General features: G+C 40.9%; 1 protein-coding gene across 1 annotated transcript in view; it reads right to left on the bottom strand.

The window, feature by feature from the left end:
• Positions 1-7,621: 7,621 nt before the first annotated feature.
• The window catches only part of RHAG (Rh associated glycoprotein), a 193,267-nt gene continuing 178,433 nt past the window's right edge, over positions 7,622-22,455 (bottom strand). The window contains exons 8-10 of the mRNA XM_086926205.1: positions 18,349-18,422; positions 13,701-13,774; positions 7,622-9,588 (exon numbers count right to left, since the gene is read on the bottom strand). Of these exons, the coding sequence (XP_086782331.1) occupies positions 9,514-9,588; positions 13,701-13,774; positions 18,349-18,422 (223 nt within the window). The 3' untranslated portion in view covers positions 7,622-9,513. The remainder of the gene's footprint in view (positions 9,589-13,700; positions 13,775-18,348; positions 18,423-22,455) is intronic.

Here is a 22,455-nt window from a genome sequence, read left to right as displayed (position 1 = left end):
GATACAACACAACATTTACAAAAATACAAAAATACAGTCAATATACTGAAAAGAACATGTCAAACAAAGTACTTCAAACAAGAAAATTGTAACAAACAAATAACATGGACAACTGTACTATGCCTCAGGTTAATCAATCGTTGGGGCACCAATCCTGAATACGGACTGAACAAGTGGACTAACAGAATGAAGTAATAGCCTACTTGTTACCACCTACACAAGATACACAGTAAATTTGTCACAAAGTGCTATGAATAGGAATAACACAGGAACTGATCAGCAATTTGCAAGTGTGTTAATTAAATTCCTATTAACCCCTAGTTATTTGGTATCTTGGAGGTAAGAACGTCGATGCGTTTCAAACCCAACCACATTTAACGGGTTCTCCTCAGCACATGGACTGGGGGGTCGTTGTCACTGTGAAATAATTAAAAGACGGTGTCTGTGAAGGGCTGACTAACATAAACTCTTCGCTCAGACTCAAACACTCTGAAAATAAAGGTACCTTATTGATGAGAGGTTCGGATCACTCCCTGTGAATGAAATAGTGTAAAGATCTAAGTTAAAAACGATCCTCCACTGTCTCTGTTGTGCTACACTTGTACACTATAAGTCCAAGACATACCTCAAGGATGCGCAAAGATTGCGGATACAAAGGGGGGTGCCGGCACACGTCAGTTGTTCGATGTGCAGATCTATATGACTAGAGAAAGCAAAGGGACCTCTTAGTATAGCCCGTTTTACCTCTGCAATGCTAGGACGCTCGAACAAGTTGATGAGTCCTACCTTTGTTTTGGGGCAATTATGTCCTCACTGCACGCGTGTAGAGGCGGCAGCCGCCACACGGGCTTGTGAACTGTTAATACACAAAGCGGGCGTTTTAGGAAAACGTGATATTCCACTCTCTCGGTGTAGAATATGTCCCTATGGGGTGACTTACTTCTCTGCAGAGTTTGGAGACGCTGCGGTCCGACACCCAACTCGTTCTAGAAGACAGCTTGTTACCCGGGGGCGCGTCTACCTGTATTTGAATCGGCTGCGGTCCTGATGTATCTTGGGAAACGTAGTTTGAACTCCCGTGTCTATGGAATTTAGGTGAAGCTATGACGTGCAACATGAGACTCGTGTTAAAATGTTCAGGCGTCTATAGCTCTATTACAAGGTGATGTGATAGGTATTCCTTTAACTTTGATTATCTCAACCTTGGTGTGCTACGATCACATGAGCTGCAACAAGCGGTAGCAGGTTCTCGTTGCGGACATGCAGAACATTATAGATTACTGAATTCATTCAGATCATTTAGTCCCGACATAGCAGTATTGAATTTTAAAATGAGGTAAGCCTCTTTTTGTGCCAGTCGTACATCCGGGTCCCCACCGCACCCGCGATGTTTTTGATACTTGCTAAAATTGTCCATTTGAGATCATTGACCGAATGTTCTTTCTTCAAAAAGTGGGACACAAGGGGTGCTGTCAGTACTTTGTTATTTATCCGTGATCTATGTTGGATTATGCGTTGGCGCACTTCTTGGGTTGTTTTGCCTATGTAGACTTTCCCGCAAGGGCATGTAATGGCATACACTGCATATTTTGTTTTGCAGTTCGTGAAATCCTCGTGCCGCCAATGTTTTTTGCCATCCGTGAAGTGAGTTCCTTCCATCGTAAGGCTGCACACCGAGCATGTGCTGCACTTGTGGTATCCTTTCACTGGGCCCATGTTGAAGAGGGTACTCTGTGTTTCTCTTTTGGTTATCCCCCGAGTAGAGGAGATCTGTTGTCCGATACTTCGATTTTTCTTCAGAGCAAACAGTGGTTTGCCGATCTCGGGGATGATTTCCTCGACCAAGTGCCAGTTATTCCGGATGATTTTCTGCACCGGTGTGGTATGGGGTCCAAAAGTGGATACACATACCATCCGTTCCATTTGTGGTTTTACTCTCTTCTGCAGAAGATGTTTCTGAGGTGTCCATCTTGCCCTCTTCATGGAGTGTTTCAGGAGTTTGGCCGGATAACCTCTCTCTTTCAGTTTGTTGGTGAGTGCTTCACCGTGAGTGACGAAGTCTTCTGTTCTTGAGCAATTCCTTCTCACCCTAAGGAATTGACCGTAGGGGAGATTGTTCTTTAAGCTTTTAGGGTGGTAACTTTTGTAGTGCAGGGAATTGTTCTTATCAGTTTTTTTCTGGAACAGAGTCGACTTGAGGCCTTCCGGCGTGGATTTGATCTCCACATCCAAAAATGGCATGGTTCTGCAATCATACGCCAAACTGAATTTGATATCTGGAATTCGGTTGTTCAGCCAGTCATGAAATTCTTCTAGAGATTGTGGTGTACCATTCCAGATACACCACACATCATTTATATACCTGAGCCACTGCTCTATATGGGCTCTGTACGGATTGTTATTGTAGAAGTTTGTGTACAATAACAATGCCATTTTTGGATGTGGAGATCAAATCCACGCCGGAAGGCCTCAAGTCGACTCTGTTCCAGAAAAAAACTGATGAGAAACAATTCCCTGCACTACAAAAGTTACCACCCTAAAAGCTTAAAGAACAATCTCCCCTACGGTCAATTCCTTAGGGTGAGAAGGAATTGCTCAAGAACAGAAGACTTTGTTACTCACGGTGAAGCACTCACCAACAAAGTGAAAGAGAGAAGTTATCCGGCCAAACTCCTAAAACACTCCATGAAGAGGGCAAGATGGACACCTCGGGAACATCTTCTGCAGAAGAGAGTAAAACCACAAATGGAACGGATGGTATGTGTATCCACTTTTGGACCCCATACCACCCCAGTGCAGAAAATCATCCGGAATAACTGGCAATTGGTCGAGGAAATCATCCCCGAGATCGGCAAACCACTGTTTGCTCTGAAGAAAAATCGAAGTATCGGACAACAGATCTCCTCTACTCGGGGGATAACCAAAAGAGAAACACAGAGTACCCTCTTCAACATGGGCCCAGTGAAAGGACACCACAAGTGCGGCACATGCTCGGTGTGCAGCCTTACGATGGAAGGAACTCACTTCACGGATGGCAAAAAACATTGGCGGCACGTGGATTTCACGAACTGCAAAACAAAATATGCAGTGTATGCCATTACATGCCCTTGCGGGAAAGTCTACATAGGAACAACAACCCAAGAAGTGCGCCAACGCATAATCCAACATAGATCACGGATAAATAACAAAGTACTGACAGCACCCCTTGTGTCCCACTTTTTGAAGAAAGAACATTCGGTCAATGATCTCAAATGGACGATTTTAGCAAGTATCAAAAACATTGCGGGTGCCGGTGGGGACCCGGATGTACGACTGGCACAAAAAGAGGCTTACCTCATTTTAAAATTCAATACTGCTATTTCGGGACTGAATGATCTGAATGAATTCAGTAATCTATAATGTTCTGCATGTCCGCAACAAGAACCTGCTACTGCTTGCTGCAGCTCATGTGATCGTAGCACATCAAGGTTGAGATAAGCAAAGTTAAAGGAATACCTATCACATCACGTTGTAATAGATCGATAGACGCCTGCACATTTTAACACGAGTCTCATGTTGCACGTCATAGCTTCACCTAAATTCCATAGACACGGGAGTTCAAACTACGTTTCCCAAGATACATCAGGACCGCAGCCGATTCAAATACAGGTAGACACGCCCCCCGGGTAACAAGCTGTCTTCCAGAACGAGTTGGGTGTCGGACCGCAGCGTCTCCAAACTCTGCAGAGAAGTAAGTCACCCCATAGGGACATATTCTACACCAAGAGAGTGGAATATCACGTTTTCCTAAAACGCCCGCTTTGTGTATTAACAGTTCACAAGCCTGTGCAGCGGCTGCCGCCTCTACACGCGTGCAGTGAGGACATAATTGCCCCAAAACGAAGGTAGGACTCATCAACTTGTTCGAACGTCCTAACATTGCAGAGTTAAAACGGGCTATACTAAGAGGTCCCTTTGCTTTCTCTAGTCATATAGATCTGCACATCGAACAACTGATGTGTGCCGGCACCCCCCTTTGTATCCGCAATCTTTGCGCATCCTTGAGGTATGTCTTGGACTTATAAGTGTACAAGTGTAGCACAACAGGGACAGTGGAGGATCGTTTTTAACTTAGATCTTTACACTATTTCATTCACAGGGAGTGATCCGAACCTCTCATCAGTAAGGTACCTTTATTTTCTGAGTGTTTGAGTCTGAGCGAAGAGTTTATGTTAGTCAGCCCTTCACTGACACCGTCTTTTAATTATTTCACAGTGACAACGACCCCCCAGTCCATGTCCTGAGGAGAACCCGTTAAATGTGGTTGTGTTCGAAACGCGTCGACGTTCTTACCTCCAAGATACCAAATAACTAGGGCTTAATAGGAATTTAACCCGTTTAGTGCGTCGAACATTCTGCCCCAGTGCGGACGTTCGATCGCGCTAATGGGATTCGGACATCCAACGGTCGTGCGCAGCACTAGCGAGGTAGTGCACGCGACGACCGTTGGACGTTCGCAGCACTTAAAGGGTTAATTAACACACTTGCAAATTGCTGATCAGTTCCTGTGTTATTCCTATTCATAGCACTTTGTGACAAATTTACTGTGTATCTTTGTAGGTGGTAACAAGTAGGCTATTACTTCATTCTGTTAGTCCACTTGTTCAGTCTGTATTCAGGATTGGTGCCCCAACGATTGATTAACCTGAGGCATAGTACAGTTGTCCATGTTAATTGTTTGTTACAATTTTCTTGTTTGAAGTACTTTGTTTGACATGTTCTTTTCAGTATATTGAATGTATTTTTGTAAATGTTGTGTTGTATCTCTTGATGCCAAAAAACTTTTTCAAAATCTTTTATAAAACAAAAAAGTGACTCAATACAAATGGTTGTCCAACCTAGCAATTGATTATACTAGGCTGTGTACTACTGCAGAGACTCAAGCTGCCCGGCTATTGTTTTGTTTACTCCCTATGTACGAGGGCAGCGTACATCGGCGGCAGCGCCAAAATAAAGACCAGGGAAAACCTGGTCTTAAGTTGGCGAAACGAGGAGAAATGCATCATTTCTCCTCGTTTTTGCTTTTTCCATGTGTGCTGCCTTGTGCAGCACACATGGAAAAAGCAAACTGCCATGGATTGTTTATGAACAGAAAGTTCCCCCTTCCTGTACATAAGCAATCTGTGTAAAAAATTCATTTTGTGACTTTCATGTGTGCTGCATGAAGCAACACACATAAAGTAACAAAATGGCATATACGGATTGTTTATGTGCAGGAAGGGACAGCTTCCAACACATAAACAATGCTCCCATGCATGCAGACACCCTTGCACTATGGTGCAAGGGTGCCTGCATTGGTGCTACACTGTTAAGTGCAAAGCGGCACCATATCCCCGTAAATATTGTGTTGCCTTGCGTTTCAGAACTGGCGGAGTGAGGCGTTAAGCCATGACGGCTAACGTCTCACTCTACCACTTCACTTGTACATATCCTGCTGAATGTCTTTCATGCAGTATGGCATTCTAATGTAGGGTCACTAGCATGTGCTGGAGCCAGGCTGACATGGCGGCAGCAGAGAGGTACTAACGACAGGTTGGGGAGTGCGTGAACAATTTGCATTGGCCCCTGAGGGGGGGCGCTGCCATGGGGGCAGTAGCTTAGCACTGCTGCAAGAGTTATAGCTGCAAGCAAGAGGTGTCCTATCCCTTTGAGCATATGTGTGTGGGTGCAAAAGGAGAGCAATTGTCGAGTCACATGGAGCTCCGGTGCTTCTGCGCCTGCTGCACCATGGTGGCAGTGTTCCCTGTAGAGACTGGTCCATGCATTTAAATTTTAGCAGCCTTGGGAGCAGAGCACCAGAGGTTCAATTACCTTTGGAAGGTAGGAGAGGGTCCCTCCCTGCCCTAGTACATTATTTCCCACTTGGTAGTGTCCGTGTGAGTTGGAGGGAGGGGGTGGGGGTGTGGCTGCGAAATCGGGGATTGCAGGATGCTAATGCATTTAGTGGTGAAAGGTTAAGTGCTTGATACTGTGGAGCCAGTTTTTTCTATGGGGAGTGTGCGTCCTGAAAGGAGGGGGGCGGACAGAGGGGCACACGTGGCTGTATTAGGTTTATTTTTAAAGTCCCTTCCCTTAGCTGGGTTTTGTGGTGCCTTTCCCAGTACGTTTAGGTCTCATTCTATGGGCCACATTTTTTTTCTTTTTCTTTTTCAGTTATATATAGTGCGAACTAGACCCGAAGGTAGCAGAGCGCTTTACACAAACACCAATTGTGTTACATATGGGCACATTCATTTTTGAGGCACGTGGACAGGGTGTGGCTTAAAGGCAAGACCGGTTGACATTGGAGCTGGGGAGTCAGTTTCTAGTCTGGCCAGAGGTTCAAACATACTATGATTTTGGGCAAATCACATTATCTCCCCGTGCCTAAAAATGAATGTGTTTGCTAATAGTGCAACTGGTGCCCACATAAAGCACTCTGATACCTTTGGGTCGAGTTCATGCTGTACAAAAAAAGTGTTTTGTCCAGAATCACAGGATGTTTGATCCTTCTGCCAGGCTGGAACCTGGTTCCCCGAATATAAAGTCGGCCGCCAAAGCCATTAAGCCACACCCTCTAAGATCAGCTGCATTAAGAATGTTGGTAGGCTTTGCTCTACAGAAAGACTAATGTCACTTTGAAGTTAAAAGAGGAGACAATAGTGTAAATTGGCTAACAATAGCATGTGCCTATATTCTCTCAAACGCTTGCAAAGATACAAAGGGATTAGATGGAGCTGACGGCACCCGAGAGTCCGAAGATGCAAGCAGATGCTTCGGATGATGATGAATGGGAGCAGGAAGTGGCTGAGGGGACTGTATGGGGAAAATCATGTCAGTTTTCCTTTTCCCACACCTACAAATCAACACACCAATATTGATAGGCAAAGCAAAGTAAGAAAATAGTTCAGCCATATTAACATAAATGACCCTTGGCGAGTATATGAAACATAAGGCGGTCAGTCGCTATGTGCGTAAACCAAACCATGAAAGGAGGTGCTAACGTGAGCCATTTGCCACACAAAAGAAACAGAATTAAAAAGGCACTGAAAGGTACCAATGAATAGTGAGGGACGTCCAAGAGGCTTGCCCGAAGCCCATACAGTAGAGATACCATGTCTCACAGAGCCGCACATGTGCGCTGACTCCAGGCTCGACCGAAAAACAGAGGGCACCCCTTGCAACCAGACAAATGAGGGATGTGGAGACCTATGCTTCACATCCCTCTTTTTATGAGACTGTTGATTCTAACTTCGCCTTGCCAGCCTTCAGCAATCAGTTCTTTTTTTGAATATTTTGGAGGCATATTATCAAGACAGGCGATAAAATTATCGCCGCTTTAGCGGCAGAAACCTGCTGCTAAAGCAGCGATAAGGGGCTTGATAATATGCTCTATGGATTTCCAATCGAAGCCCATGTTAAATGTGAAGGACATCTACCATGAGCTTCGATTGGAATTCCATAGAGCATATTATCAAGTCAATTATCGCCGCTTTAGCTGCAGTTTTCTGCCGCTAAAGCGACGATTATTGTATCTCCTGTCTTGATAATATGCCCCTACATTTCTAAATTAAAAGGTATGAAAATTAATTAATACACAGCGTATGTGAAAATCAGTCTTTATTTAGAAAATAGTATACTTTAATATGTAAATTCAATGGTAAATAAAGTAAGTAAAACTCTCAATATAATTTTGGTATGTTCATTGTGTGATTTGAAAATATTAGGGCATTCTAATGTAAGAGCTAAAGGAAAGATAATACACATAAAGCGTCAGATACCCCTGACATATAGCATTAGGCAAACATTAAGGAAGATTTAATTGTTCTTTAACCAACCAGAATGGATGCAACAATTTATTTTTTCAGGTTTTAGCCAAATATAAAGTTACCACAGTTTGTTTTCCATTTCCATTCAGAAATTGATAGAACACATGCAAAATCTACTTGGTCCACAGCTGCATTCTGTTTAACAGTCTGTTTCATACAGTGGAAGATGCATGACCAAATGGGTACATAAAACACAACATGTTTTGGCAATAAATGCATTCGGGAATAAAGAGACTTAACATGCAATAATTATTATCCTTAGTTCTTATTTGTAGCACAGAATACAATGTAATTGAGTTATGTGGTCCTCAATTGTGCTTTCACGAGGGCCCATAACCAAATGGAAAATGCGAAGTGGCACGTGCCAAAGGATTATATTGCAATTGCCCTTTAAATAGTATTATCTGCTTAGTACTTAGTAACACTGGGAACAGTATGGAAGATGTTCCTTTATTAGTGTCTGCCTTTCAATGAGGTTAATCTAACTTCGCAACTCAGATCGAAAGTCTTCTGTGATATATCATTCTAACCTTTCATCAGTGCAAAAGGCAAACATCAGACTGGTAATTGCTGGTCCTCATAATACCTTGAGAAGCACGTCTACTTTTTCAAGGACAAAAATGTTTTTCTAGGTTTATCTCATGCCAAATAAAGGAAAGTATCCAAATTGTATGCAACTTTAAGATTTAGGGCGAGGCCAAGGTCCTTTCATAAGCGGTAGGCACTTGTAATGTTTGCTGACTTCCCAACTTTACCCAATTTATCTGCAAGAGGAACTCACAAAAGATTTTTTGTGAGAGAATTCTCATGAAAAACTTTCAGTTCGTGGAAGAAGTTTTTACAACGTTTTTGAAATTTATAAAATAGGTACTTATTAAAATCTAACCTGACCATAATAAAGCCGTCAAAGTAGAAAACGAATACTGTCCATAACTAGAAAAATCTGAGGAACTAGGTCTGTGTGAACTTGCAAAGACGTTCCTACACAACCTTTGTGAACTGTTCTCTAAACTCTGCAAGCTCATGGGTTTGCAACATTTAAACTGTACAAGAAAAAGCAATCTACAAAAGTACATTTTGAAGAAATGCATATCTGCCACTGGGATTGTGTCCAATAATGTTCTTCTGCAATCCAGTTTTTAAGAAGTTTATAAAAGAGAAAGGTTTGCAATCTATAACATACATTGCAGGAGAAAATAGAATTTTTTCTACCACTATTAGGAACTCGGCAAACGTTTTGTATTCACCTTTTAAATGTCCTTTCAACAGCCACTTTAAATTGTGAATCTATACCCTTTGTCAGATCTTAATAGCGTCAATGATTCATTGACAATGATGTAGCACTCTTCATCTGACAAGAATTGTAAGCCAAACACAAAGTGAGATAAGTATCATAAGATGAAATAACTATTTACATAAAAATTGCGAAACTATATAACTACCCCTTAACATAGTTGTATAAGTCTACATTTTACCTCAATAGTGAGATATACCTTACCAATGTATAATATTTTAGGAAACATCCTATAACATGGTAAAACTCTGTTTAAAATAGACAGCATTCACTTTTTGCTGTCAGTCATTAACTCTGATATGGTGGTATCTATTTATCAAAAATATTACGAAATGCTGAGTAGGTTTGAAGTCTACAGATTGAATAAAGCTTTTATGCCTCCACTTTCATTTTGCTTTGATCTTCTGAGTAGTGGTTCTGGTGTTCCTCCTCCTCGTCCAAGGGGACCTGAAAGAAAAATCAGCAATACATGATTGTAATACTGGTTTTTACAGTGCTAATACAGTTAAATATGATCCCTGTTTAGTTCTTTTAGGCTATGACTTGAAGAACACTATAATCATTGAACCTTCCACAGAGATTGGAATGAACAGGCCTATTAAGTAACAGTCAGTTTCCATAAACTACTACAGATGCATTGAGGTCACCAAGACTTTAAGTCACGTGTCCGAGCTTAAACATGCCTCACAAGAAACAGTCATCTGGTTGGGCCTTCAGAAAATGTTTAACTTTTCGAAATATTTCAGCGTCAAAAGGCCCCAATAAACATATAGGATTGCTAGAACCCAGTGGCACAGTGAGCCTGAGTCCCACGTCTGGGCATAATTAAGGCGAGAAAGCAAAAGACACACAATTGATGTATGCCGAAAACGGTTCTCAGATGCTTTTAACCAGTCCAGGGAAGACCTGGCCTGGCAATTCAGGCTGGACTGTTCCCACTGGGGGCGGGGTCAAGATTGATTTGCATATTGCTGGGTTCAAACTGGGATGGCATTGTGAGCAAACAAACAATGAGTTTAGAGCCAGATCTCTGTACTGGGGTGAATGTATGACATTGTTCTGCATTCTGTCCATCATTTGTCTTTTTGTATTTGTCCGCCCAAGTGAGACGTGTATGCCCAGACGTGGGTCCTGTGTTCGCCATCCCACTGGAGTCATGCTATCCTGGCTGATGAGGGGTGAAAGCCCGAACCTGGTCCTAGGATGCTTGTTTCCAGTCCATGGAGGACCTGGCCTGGCAGTTCAGGCTGGACTGTTTCCATTGGATGCAGGGTCAAGATTGATTTGCATATGGCTGGGTCCAAACTGGGAAGACATGTTGAGTATAAAAACAATGGATTTAGGCCCAGCTCTCTGTACTGGGGTGAATATATGACATTGTTCTGCATTCTGTCCATCATTTGTCTTTTTGCATTTGCAAGGCATAGTAGGCATGGGCTGGAAGAATTTGAATACCTAAACGTGCAAAGAGAAAACTGCCTGTGCATCGGGCCATTTTTTTTGCATTAAAAAAAAATAAAACGTTTTTTTTTAATATGAAAACGTCTGCGCTGTGGACACTTTAAAAATCGGTGGTGGATCCTCTGTGAGCCATCTGCCACCCTGGTGGGCTGGGCTGGGCTGGGGACCAGTCTGCCTTAGTTTAAATGGCCCCAGAGTCTTGAAGTTCCCTTGCATCTCGACCAGGAACCATGGATAAATGAGTGAAAATGAATCATGTTTCTTAGGTGTGAGAAGGTAGTGCGCTACAGTATTCTGCAGCTTACTGAGTAAGCATCTGGGCAACCCTAACTATTAGTCATTCCTTTAGTCCAGGCAAGAAGATATCGCTGCCTGTACCACACTTTGTATGTCTTCTGATTAAACAAAAGTGTAATTTTACTAGTGTACTTTTGTTGTCTTGGCTTGCTTGTTACATGTTATGCTATGTTATGTTAACAGTATTTGTAATGAGCACAGCTACTCCAAAAGGAGTGTCCCTGCGCGTGCCCGGCAAAGTAGTTAGACAGAGGAAAGTACTAACTAAACTAAATAACTAAACAGAAAGTTCTTCAATCTCTTCCTAAAGACCTTAAGGTCCTGAAGAGCATGTGCAAAAACCACAGTTGATGGACAGAATGCAGAACAATGTCATACATTCACCCCAGTACAGAGATCTGGGCCTAAATCCATCGTTTTTTTGCACTCCACACCACCCCAGTCCAGACATGGCCATATGCAAATCAGTCTGGCCCTGTGCCTCATGGGAACAGTCCAGCCCGAACTGCCAAGCCATGCCTTCCCTGGACCGGAAACAAGCTTCCGAGGACAGGTTTCTGGCATTCCGGCCATCTTCAGCCCGGCTTGCTTGAATCCAGTGGTGTGGAGAGCGATGGGACTTACGTCTGAGCATACCCATCCCAGTCTGGGTGACAAATGCAAAAACCACAGTTGATGGACAGAATGCAGAACAATGTCATACATTCACCCCAGTACTGAGATCTGGGCCTAAATCCATCATTTTTTTGCACTCCACACCACCCCAGTTCCTGAAGAGCATGTAACTGTACTTGGAGTTGGTTCCAGGCTACAGTAGCCATACGTGTAAGGGAGCTGCCACTTATGCTTTGTCAACAGAAACTCGGGACTCATGCCATATGATTTGTTGAAGAGCACAACTGCCTAGCAGGGGACATAGAACCTAAATCTTGTTCCCAGCCCATAGAGAGCTGCATGAACATTAACCAGGGACTTAAATTTCACCCTCTCTTTCACCGCTAACTTGCGCAAACTGTGCAGATGCTTCCTAACGCTGACCCTCCTAAGGAGATTAAGGAGAACTCTGGCCGAAGCGTTGTGGACAACCTGGAGTTTATTCAATAAATAGGTAGGCAGACCACATACAGCGCATTTGCATAGAGATGTGATCATGTCTTAATGGGTCAACACATAGGTGATGGCAAGGGAGCCTCATCCAGCCAAAAAAGAGGGCCAGAACAGAGGAGGTAAGTTACAGAAGAAGAGAATCTCCGTTTTATCCTCATTGCACTTCAACTGAGCCAAAGTGAGCCAATGGAAAACTGCATGTTTTTACGTAAGAGGTGGAAGACTCATTTTTATTCCACGTGAATAAGAGCTGAGTGTCGTTGGTGTACGCGATGACTTCGGCACCCAGACCCTCTGCCAGCCAAATAAAGGGAGACACGTAAATGTTGAAGAACAGGGGGCTTGAAACATAGTATTAATTTTGGGTAGTAAACTTCACTGTTCTGGCGGAGTTTGCAGAGTTATTCCCAATCTGCGCTCCACTTCCGGAGTGCCGGAAAAACTCCACACACAACCGCGTGGTGGAGTTTTTTCTTGTTAATGGCTATCAACTTTTGGCTGGCGATTGCAAGCAAGATAATCAAGTGCTAGACCACCTCCCGGAGAGATTTCTCAATGCGAGTGGTTGCTGCAAGCTACTACTGCTTCCGTCGAGACAGCGGACGCTCACATTGAGAAACCTGCTGCTCCACTGGAAACTCTAATCGAGCTGCAGAGCCCTCTGGCGCACTGCGTTGTGCCATTCGCACTGATTGTACAGTGCGGGTCAAGCTCCCAACGCTAACAATCAGTGCGAGGAACGCGACAGACTGAATTCCACTGGTTGAGGATCTCCACAGAGTTTTTAGGTAAGTCCGTGGAATTCATAGTGTACCTCCTGCACATTTCTCTGACTTACCGTGAAGGCCAAGGAACTAAGGGTGAGCAGAGGTTTTTCTGAAGGAACCTGAATCACATTTGAGAGTACTTCCATTCGGGTGACGTGAGAGCTGAGTTATTGCTCATATCAAGACTCTTCCAGCTTTCAGCTTCCTTCTCTGCTTCCAACATTGATATGCACATGAGCAAGTAATGCCAAAGATGCACATAATCTCACCAATCTATACAATAATTACAAAATATGTTTTGAAGGCATTGACATGAATTAGTTAAAAGAAAAAAGGTCCGACTGAAAATACTTTTTTTAAGGATGCCTTTTTCTAGCCATGTCCAGTGCATAAGAAAAGTCTCATTACATTACACATTTTTTGTTCTAGTGAAATAGTAATAAGCCTCAGTGGCGGAGATCTCTACACACATGAGGTGGAAATGGGGTGTTTGGGTGGGGGGGATGGACCTGGAGGGATGGTCTGAAAATGAGAATAACTACTAATAAATGGGATGGATTTATTTAATGTTGGGCTTGGGAGTGCTATGCTTACACTAAATACACACCCGCACGACACTTATAAAAGATTACACATCTAAAGTGACAACAGCCCTAATTGTGTCAGAACAGGTGTAAATCTACACCAGGTTATTTTTGTTTAACACACATTATGCAAATGTGAATAAAACAAAAAAGGTGAGGATGCTTTAAATTAAGTTAATGTGTATTTATTATCATTATCATTGTCAGTCATGTACATCATGAAACCCTATTGTTATCTGTTTTTAGAACCATATGGAGAACTTAGCAGTCCCAATGTGGGTTGGGTAGTCATTTGAAAAAAGTGGTTTAATACATGAATGGAGACATAATGCGGATATCTTACCTCCCAGTAGAGGGAATCATCATAACAATTCTGATCAGGAGGCTGTCCCCAGATGGGTATCTTTAAAATGAAGCCTGTTAAACAGTAAAGTGAACACACATTGATATCTATGCTTGTAATGCATTGACAGTGACATTTCACAATTTTTCAAGTGTCAAAATTTAAGTCATATTTTTATTGGTGTAGGCAACTTTTTTACTCATAGCTAAAAACTAAAACTTTTGTTATATGTCAGGAGGTTCTGCTCTCAAAGGCTGATTCAGATACATGCTTTTGAAAGTTGGAAATTTACTCTGCCATGATTGGCCTATATGTTGTCAGAAAAGCGTATACGAGTCACAAAAACTCTCACAGCATATCCATAGAACTAGGTTAATTAAAAAAAAATTCTGGCTTTATGTCTTACTGAAAATAGATGTATTGTGCAAAAAAAAAATGTAAATGCTGGTTTAACATTTAATGGGAGGGGTTAAGGTATTAAATGCATCTTTCTTTGTCAAGAGTAGAAAAAGATGTGTTGAATCTCATTTTCATGTTCACCTTTTTTAAATCGAGTATCTCTCGCTATTCAATTACAGATATGAAGAAAAAAAAATCTTCAATAATGTGATGTCACTTCCCGAGTTTTTTAGCAGCAATTCCAGGAAAGCACTCAGGTCTAAGACCCAAGCAAGGCAGTGACATACTGAAATGTAGTCTGCTGGCTCCCTGCCTTCACTCAGCTCTCTCAAGTGTCTTCAGACCCAGAGGAGCCTTGGACATGTGGGTGGGGTACTTGTACCATCAACTAATATCTTCACTGTCAGATATGGGTCTGTGAGAAACACTGTCAAGGTAGGCAGAGGTGAGAATGTTAAAACTCTGATTAGAGTTTGGGCTTAGCAGTAGTGTAGAAACATAGTCCGCAGATTGCTGCTATGAATATGCTTAGTGTCTTAACCTATGTTTATGACCTTTGCTCTCAGTCTTTGATGGATTAGAGACTTGCAGAAACCCTGTACAGAAGGAAGATGAGTCTGTGACTTTAAAAAAGTCGATTTTCATAAATTGAGAACTGGAACTGTGAAGTTGAGGACAACTATTAATGCCTGTGGCTTGAAGCCTATTAATGGGAAACTTAAGAAACAAAATCAAATGATCAGCTCTATCATAATCCTTTTAGAAGTTGAATAAAAGTAAGTGGCTGGTGTCAAAATCATCGAGAATCTGAGGTGCATGATCCCGTGCTTTGTATCATGGTCGGAAGCTAAATTGAAATTTGCCAGCTACCCAGTGTTTCCTGATTTGGGTTAATAAGTGGGAAGAGCTTGCCCTTTAAATCTTTGTTTTGAGAATAGTAGTTTGAGGACTTGGCAAAATATTATAGTAAACTATACTATCATTTTTTTCTGCATCAAGCTGATTGACCAGCATTTTGCAAATGCTTCAAAGGGTCTTTCCTACTATTTGGTGAGTACCAATTAACATAAAGTGAAAGGAAATTATTATTTTCTTTTTAGCTGGTCTAATAATCTACAGTTTTGATAGATTGTGATCCAAAAGGCTTGCACTGCTGAACATAGAAACCAATAATATCAAGATGGAATAATATCTAGGGCAGTATATTGAGGAACAAAATATAAAAAGGTAAGTGCACATATGGAAGTATAGATTTGCTGTTCCTAACTCTACATCTATGTACCATGAAGATATGTGTACTGTGTGTGTACATATCTGTGAGGTTAGGAATAGATATCAAGACTTAACTGTCGAAATATTTCAAACTATTTTGTCTTATCAATCGGTCCCACCAATACATTTGTTTAAATATTCAGGATGCACACCATTCAAAAATATGTACGGGAATGATGAGTTGGAATTAAGCATGGGCGAATTTTGCGAATCTCGCGTTTGCGAATTTTGCGGATTTGCGAACTCGCAATCCGCAAAATCCGCGAATTCCCGCGAATTTGCGGATTTTTTTTTGTGTGTTCGCCCGTGTTTCTGCCAGTTCGCGAGGGTTTTTACAATTTCGCAATTTGCGAACTTACCTGTCGGGTCGCAAGTTTTGCGAACTTGTTGTTTCTACGTGTCCAGCCTGTTTGGGACACTCTTCTTCATCACTGCCACTCTCTGTCGCCACTGCCACTCTCTGACTACTCATGCCACCCTCTGGCCCACCCATGCCACCCTCTGTTTCATCACCACACCCTCTGGTTGTCCAGTGTACATTATTTTCGGCAAAGCAAAGCACACCTTCCCTGCCTCAAGTGACCTGAATTAATTTGGGGCTGATTAATGTGTCACAGAATATTTTTTTAGCTGGCACCTGCTTCCTTAGTGCTTCTTGATTAGTGATCTTTTGCACTTGCTAAGTGCTTTCATTGTTGCAAAATTAGTTACAACACCTGCCCTGCCCCAACTGACAATAATGAATTAGGGGCTGATTAATGGATTTTAACTTCCAGCCTGGCTCCTGCTTGTCTCCCTTAGCTGTAATTCAGGACCTTTGTGGCATATGTGTAACTATTCTGAGGTTCAGAGCAGGGTCACATAATAGTTGCAACTGGCAACTGAACTCTGGAGGGGCCCCTCAGGAAGCACTACAGGAAATGGCTACTAATGATGAGCCTGAACTTTTGAACCTGGTAAGTAGTTTCAGTTTTGCTAAGATCGTATTTCTGCAATTTAGCACTTATTCGCGGGGCGCGAAGTTGTACTGGGAAGCCGCGAACTCACGCGAACAGTGCGAGCAGTGCGAGCAAAATCCGCTGCTCACGGATTTGCGGATTTTGCGGGAGATTCGCGAATCTCGCGGATTGCGAATTTCCCGAAAATCCGCAAAATCCGCGAGCGAAACGGATTTTCCGCCCATGCCTAGTTGGAATAAGGGGAGATCGATTAACATTGTTATCATTAAGAAATAATGGTGAGTATATGTGACTAGGGTTTGCCTATAAGGCATATAAAGAAGAGAGTCACATTTCATTTGAGGAATACTAAATGTCTGTGAAATTTACACCTGGCAGTCTCGTTAGCATAGTATACATATATTTCAGTCACTGGCATACCTAAAACCATCCGCCATTAGCAGACTATATTTGGTCTGTTTCTAACAGAAACTTCCAAATGCTAAAGACATTCCACATGAAAACAGAGAGCTACATGGTTAGGTCGGTATATATCAAGTACCACAAAGGGGTACTTCCCATTGCAATAAATGTCAGATCCCATTTTACATAGTATATACCCTCAAAATATACAATAAATGTTTACAGTTAATTTCATTTTCCCTACAAAGACCTATAACCAGATCAACTTCCTGATCAGTTTGGTAATTTAGGGAAATGTTGACTTGACAGAGATTACACTTTCAACAATTATTTTTTCTATACTTTGTGATTTTATGTATTACGGCACTACAAGAATATCTTACATTCTCTCAATATATTATTTCAAAAAAGGGCTAAATTAATGCAAGCCCTTTTAGATTAAGCAATTTTAATTCTCACTACAGTAAATACAACTTTGACCTACACATCTGAATTACCTAAGGGAAGAGCAAAATAAAATGGAATTTACGGTACATAGGATAATCGTAGCTTAACATCAGAGGATTAAACCAGGTCACCATAATTGTCCATTCTTATGATGACACTCATTAATTTTTTGAGGGAAATGACATCACAACTGGTAAAGGTATTGCAATAAGAATATTGTAAGGTATGAATTGGGAATTGTAATAAAGATCAGTGATTGCTAAGGAAACAATAGCAATTATTTTGGTATATGGATAAATAAGATTTCAATAAAAAATATAGTAAAAATATTAATGCAATTGAGATGATTAAGTACAAAGTATATATATAAGTATATATATAAATATATATATATATAATTGTTTACTTACTACTCTCAATATATATATATACATATTGTGTTGTAAAAATGTTAGTGTTAATTAGCAAAAATATAATCATGCTTTTATAAACATTGTAAAAATTGACCTAGTCAAACAAATTGTTGATGAAAAGTCAAGAAACATCATACAGTACAATAAAAAAAGAATAGAAAAAAGTACAAACCAGTCATTCCTTGACTAACTCTATTGAGAACCCAAGAACACTCTAATTTGACTTCCTCTTAAATTTAATTGTAAGACACAATACAGAGAGTGAGAACATTTGCCATGAATATTCCTAGTAGTAACTTGTTTTTGTCTCTTTTAATTTTGAAGACTTGCTAGGAAAATAATATTTTGTTGATGTCTGCTCTAGTTTTTGAATTCTACTTGGTGTTTTGATGAGTTTCAAATGTATTGAAATCATTTGACAAATGAAAAGCTGTGTGGCATTCTAAATCAGCTCTCCATATGCTCACAACAAAAAAGAAAGATCTTCAGTTACTTTTTGATAGAGACGAAATCTAACTCCTGACAATCTACAATGGTGTAGAATGGCAATTGATTCATTTACTTATTTTTAGTTTCTCCCTGTAATACGTCCCACTTAATTGAGTGGGTATATTCTGGCTGTGATTAAACAATTGAACTACGTTGAAGCTCATAAATTTATTCACACTTTGATTCACAATGTTAGACAAAATAGAGTATGCAAGAATGCACAAATCAGGCAAAAGCAATCCAATTTTACTGTTGCAGGTCACCTACCTGTGATTGCTCCACCGATGATGGCAACTCCAATAGTAGCTGCCAGAGCAGCAGCTTGAATTCCAGCAGAAGCACTAAAGAGAATTACCAAAGATAACACCACAATTTAATAGTCTTTCCTCATCAGTTTAAACTTTCAACTTTCTAAATCGTGTTGTATTATCACGGAGTCAAAAAGACAACCTTAGACATTTTACAATGGGAAAACACTTTTGAAGCTGATGGAGCAAGAACGCATTTTGGTACTTCAAAATTCAATGTTAGGCTCTGAATCGCATAATCAAGGAAGCAGCTAGAAGGATGTTGCCAACTTAGACTAAATGATACATTTGCCCTCAGATCAAGGACGTTAATGCTTAACCTCTTTAAGCAAAGCTCATGGCCAAAGAGAGTTGTTAAATAATTTACTAAAATGAGAAAAAGATATAGGAAGATCTCTTGATTAGAGCAATTAGAAAAAGGCAATACCTAAACCACAACATGGGCAAACCAAAACACTAATAAATATTAGAAGAATTATTGACATTTTAGTACCACTGTAGAAACTACAAAAAACGGAGTCCAGCTAGGAAGGGAGGAAGTGCAGGCTAACTGAAAAGAGATTCTTAGCATTGTTTTATCTCCCAACATCCTAATATTTTTAATTAGTACAGTAAGAGAAACATACTTTCTGACCACAGCCCTCCCAACATTGTTTGCTCAGTAGCTGCTGATGACAGGCCTTCTGCCTGCTGGAGGAATAAAATTACTAATTTGATGTAGTATTTGAAAGCATAATATATTAAGGTCATGGAAAAAAAAAAATATATCAAATGACAGGGAGAATGTGTAACAATTTGCAGAATACATTTACGGCACTAATAGGTTTGTGAGAGGGAAAAGGTAACTGTTTCATTTAGGTTAATATATGTATAGATCTATGTATGTACATGGTATTTCTATTGCACAAACATGGCCAAAAGGCAGCAGAACATGAATAGTAGAAGAGGAAGCAAATTACACACAGTTAATGCATTGTGATGTGGTGCTCTTTAAAGAGGTAAATCTTCAACTCTTTCCTAAATTGGAGCACCATTTTGGCAGTCTTGATGGATATGGGGTCCATATTCTCTGTGCATAGATGTAAAAGGCCTATTGTATTGTTTTTCTTTTTCTTTGCTAGACTACTTAGTCTGCAGTCTAGGTCGATTCTGTCTGCAGGCGTGGTGAGAACCACCAGAGAATGTGAGCTTGTCTGCAAGATAAGTGGGGTGCTAGTGTGATGACTTTGTAAATGATGCAGCTAATTTTGAAGATGGTGCAGATGACAGGATGAGTCAATGAAGTTCCATTAGACTCGGTGGTGTCATCATATTTCTTCAGGCCCTGGATGAGACAAGTTGCAGTGTGTAAGATACCCATCAGGTGTGCCAGTGTGAAGGCTGGGGGGCCATTGAGTATGGCATTACCATCATCCAGACACAGGAGTACAAGGAGTTGAAAAGCAGTTCTGAAGCCGCTTTCTGAAAGAAACTGTTTTACTTTCTTTAGAAGAGAGAGCTGGTACAAGACTGTCTTTGTGTGTTTGGTAAATTTGGTGTCCAGGGTAAATCCAAGTGATTTGCCATTCAGCAAAAATTGGGGTCTGAAACTGTCAAGAATCATGTAATTGAGCCAGGTTTGTACCGTGTCTTGCTTGTTAATGTATATATAACGTCAGGACACAGGCAATGATTTTAGGACTTATGTTCAAGGAAGGACTACCACAACAACTAGTGGAAAACTTTACATTTTGATGCCAAAGGGACCACTGGAGGACCGGGGCACTTTCCAGCTCTTAGCTCAAAAAACACAACCTTGGCAAATGCAATTAATTTCTTCTACTCGCAACATCTCAGTGGGCAGCTTGGTCTACAATCAGACTGCTTGATCAACCTATCCGACCTTATGAAGCTCCTTTTTGGATTGGTCCAGGTAAGATTTTCTATCTACAGAAAAAGGTTGGTGTAAGTCAAACATTGTGCAGTATATAAATATAATTGCAGTGGTATACTAATGAGGTTCTCGATATGATTACAGGCGTGCTGCCTCAGTATATATGATTGAACAGCCAGGGCAACACGACATTTTCAAATACCTTCTTAGTATTGGGAATATACATATCAGGAGGGGAACATCGACAAGGTAGGAACATGTTCGACTTCCTTAAAATAATTTAGCAATTGGCTTCAGGCATACTTTACTAGATTGAGTGAACTTGAAATCTGGCTTTTTTCTATTTTGGATTTTCAGGGGTGATCCTGACTTTGTGCCGGTACTAGCATCAAACTTGATGCATATCTTTACTTATCACGAGCACTTGGGTTGTACAATAATAAAAAATAATGATTATCGAGGTAAATAAGGGTCTAGAGAATGACAATTGACACCTTAAAGTAACCATGTATTATATCAAATACTGTTGTACTAAAGTTTATGAAATATGTAACTCACATGCCTTGCTTCAAATAGTAGCTTGTTTGGCTACAATGCACCTATGTTTTTACAGTCCTGACACGGTCTGCATGATAATGGTGGATGGCTTTTATGACCACATGTAAGAAATCACTACAAATATACGTTCTTTGTATTATATCCAGCCTTGACGAAGCCGTAGGTGTCTTGAACCTAGGCGAAACACGTTTTGGGGCGCAAGGAGTGGATTTTGTGGAATAAAAAGATTTCTGTTGTAAACACCGTTACTTTGGAGTGGAATTTTGGACTCACAATTAGCAATTGCATTTAATTTCTGTGTGCTCCGAGATCTTGTATCTTATGTAACTTCAACATTGGTTGAAAATTAGTGGCGGTGGGGTGTTTTCTCCCAAAACTCTTGGATGCACCAGTAATTTAATTAGAGGATTAAGATTCAAATGTTTAATTTTATATGAGCGCCGGCTACCCGTAACACCCAAAATTTTGTACGTCAAAAGCTGTAGGGATTTAGCTAAACCAAATGCCAAATTATATTCAACTGCATACTCTGGGGAGTCAGCCACAGGTGCATAGGTCCTGGCCAATTACACCTAATGCTCTTGGGGTGTCATTTTGATGGCAGTATAGAGACAGCTGACTAAAGTCGTACTTTTCCATTCTGTCCACCTCTGTCATCCCTTGATGTATATTGAATACTTGGGAAGGTTTTGTTCACAGTGGCCTGGGTCTAGTAGGGTTGGCTTCGGATGGGCTCCCAAAGGTAGCTCCTCCAACTTAATTTTCACTGGTGGTACTTTGTTTCAAGATCACAAAGCAAACTGTGGTATTTCCAGAGTATAATTTGTCTAAATAGTCTCAACATGCATGGTAAAAATACCCATCACATGGTGGATGTTTGTTATGTGCTTCCTACCAAGGTGATATGGACATAGGAGTCTGTAGCACTAAAGCACATAAGTGATGCCACTGGACCATGACACAGCTAACATGCCACCTCATTGTCCCTTCAAAGCGTTCTGGAACTAATTTGAGGTAATAAATTAATGTTAGCACTGAGAATCTCTGTAGGTTTGGTGATATGACTGGTGCAGATGTGTTGGACACAGCAGATTTCTTGGCCATGTTGTCCAATTTGTAATACCCCAGATTATTGCTTGTTCACATTTTTATATTTTTCCTAGGATAACATCGACTTTTTCCAGTGCTTTCCTGAAGGATTTTTTTATGTTGCCTTTATCATCTTTGCCCTGTTTATCTGAATGTCTTCATTTTTATGTCTTTTGCCCTTTTCACTAACTTGGTTTAGACCATTTAAATGTTGTACCTCTTAACTTCATTGGCGTTTGAAGAGTGTAACATAAAATCAAATGCAGTTCCTTTGAGGAGGGCCATGCGCTTGAAGCACACTACCACGGATGATTCAGCAGGCCCTCACACAAACACCATTACCTAACTGATTCATGTTGGTAGATCATTATGGGAGCTCTGTCACAGCTCCCATGAAGATTGTGGCCTCTCTCCATCAAGTCTGATCTCCACAGAAAGTCACAACCTCAGAAAATTGTTGAGTAATTTTACACACTGGCTGAGCTCTTTTCTACAAGGACCTTTGCTCCAAAGATCAACATTTGAAAGCTGTACATTAACATTTCA

Source organism: Lissotriton vulgaris, chromosome 6 (genome assembly GCF_964263255.1).
Source record: "Lissotriton vulgaris chromosome 6, aLisVul1.2, whole genome shotgun sequence".
NCBI classification, from domain to species: domain Eukaryota; kingdom Metazoa; phylum Chordata; class Amphibia; order Caudata; family Salamandridae; genus Lissotriton; species Lissotriton vulgaris.
The sequence above is the reverse complement of the archived record's forward strand: the minus strand, read 5'-3'. Positions and strand labels throughout refer to the sequence as shown.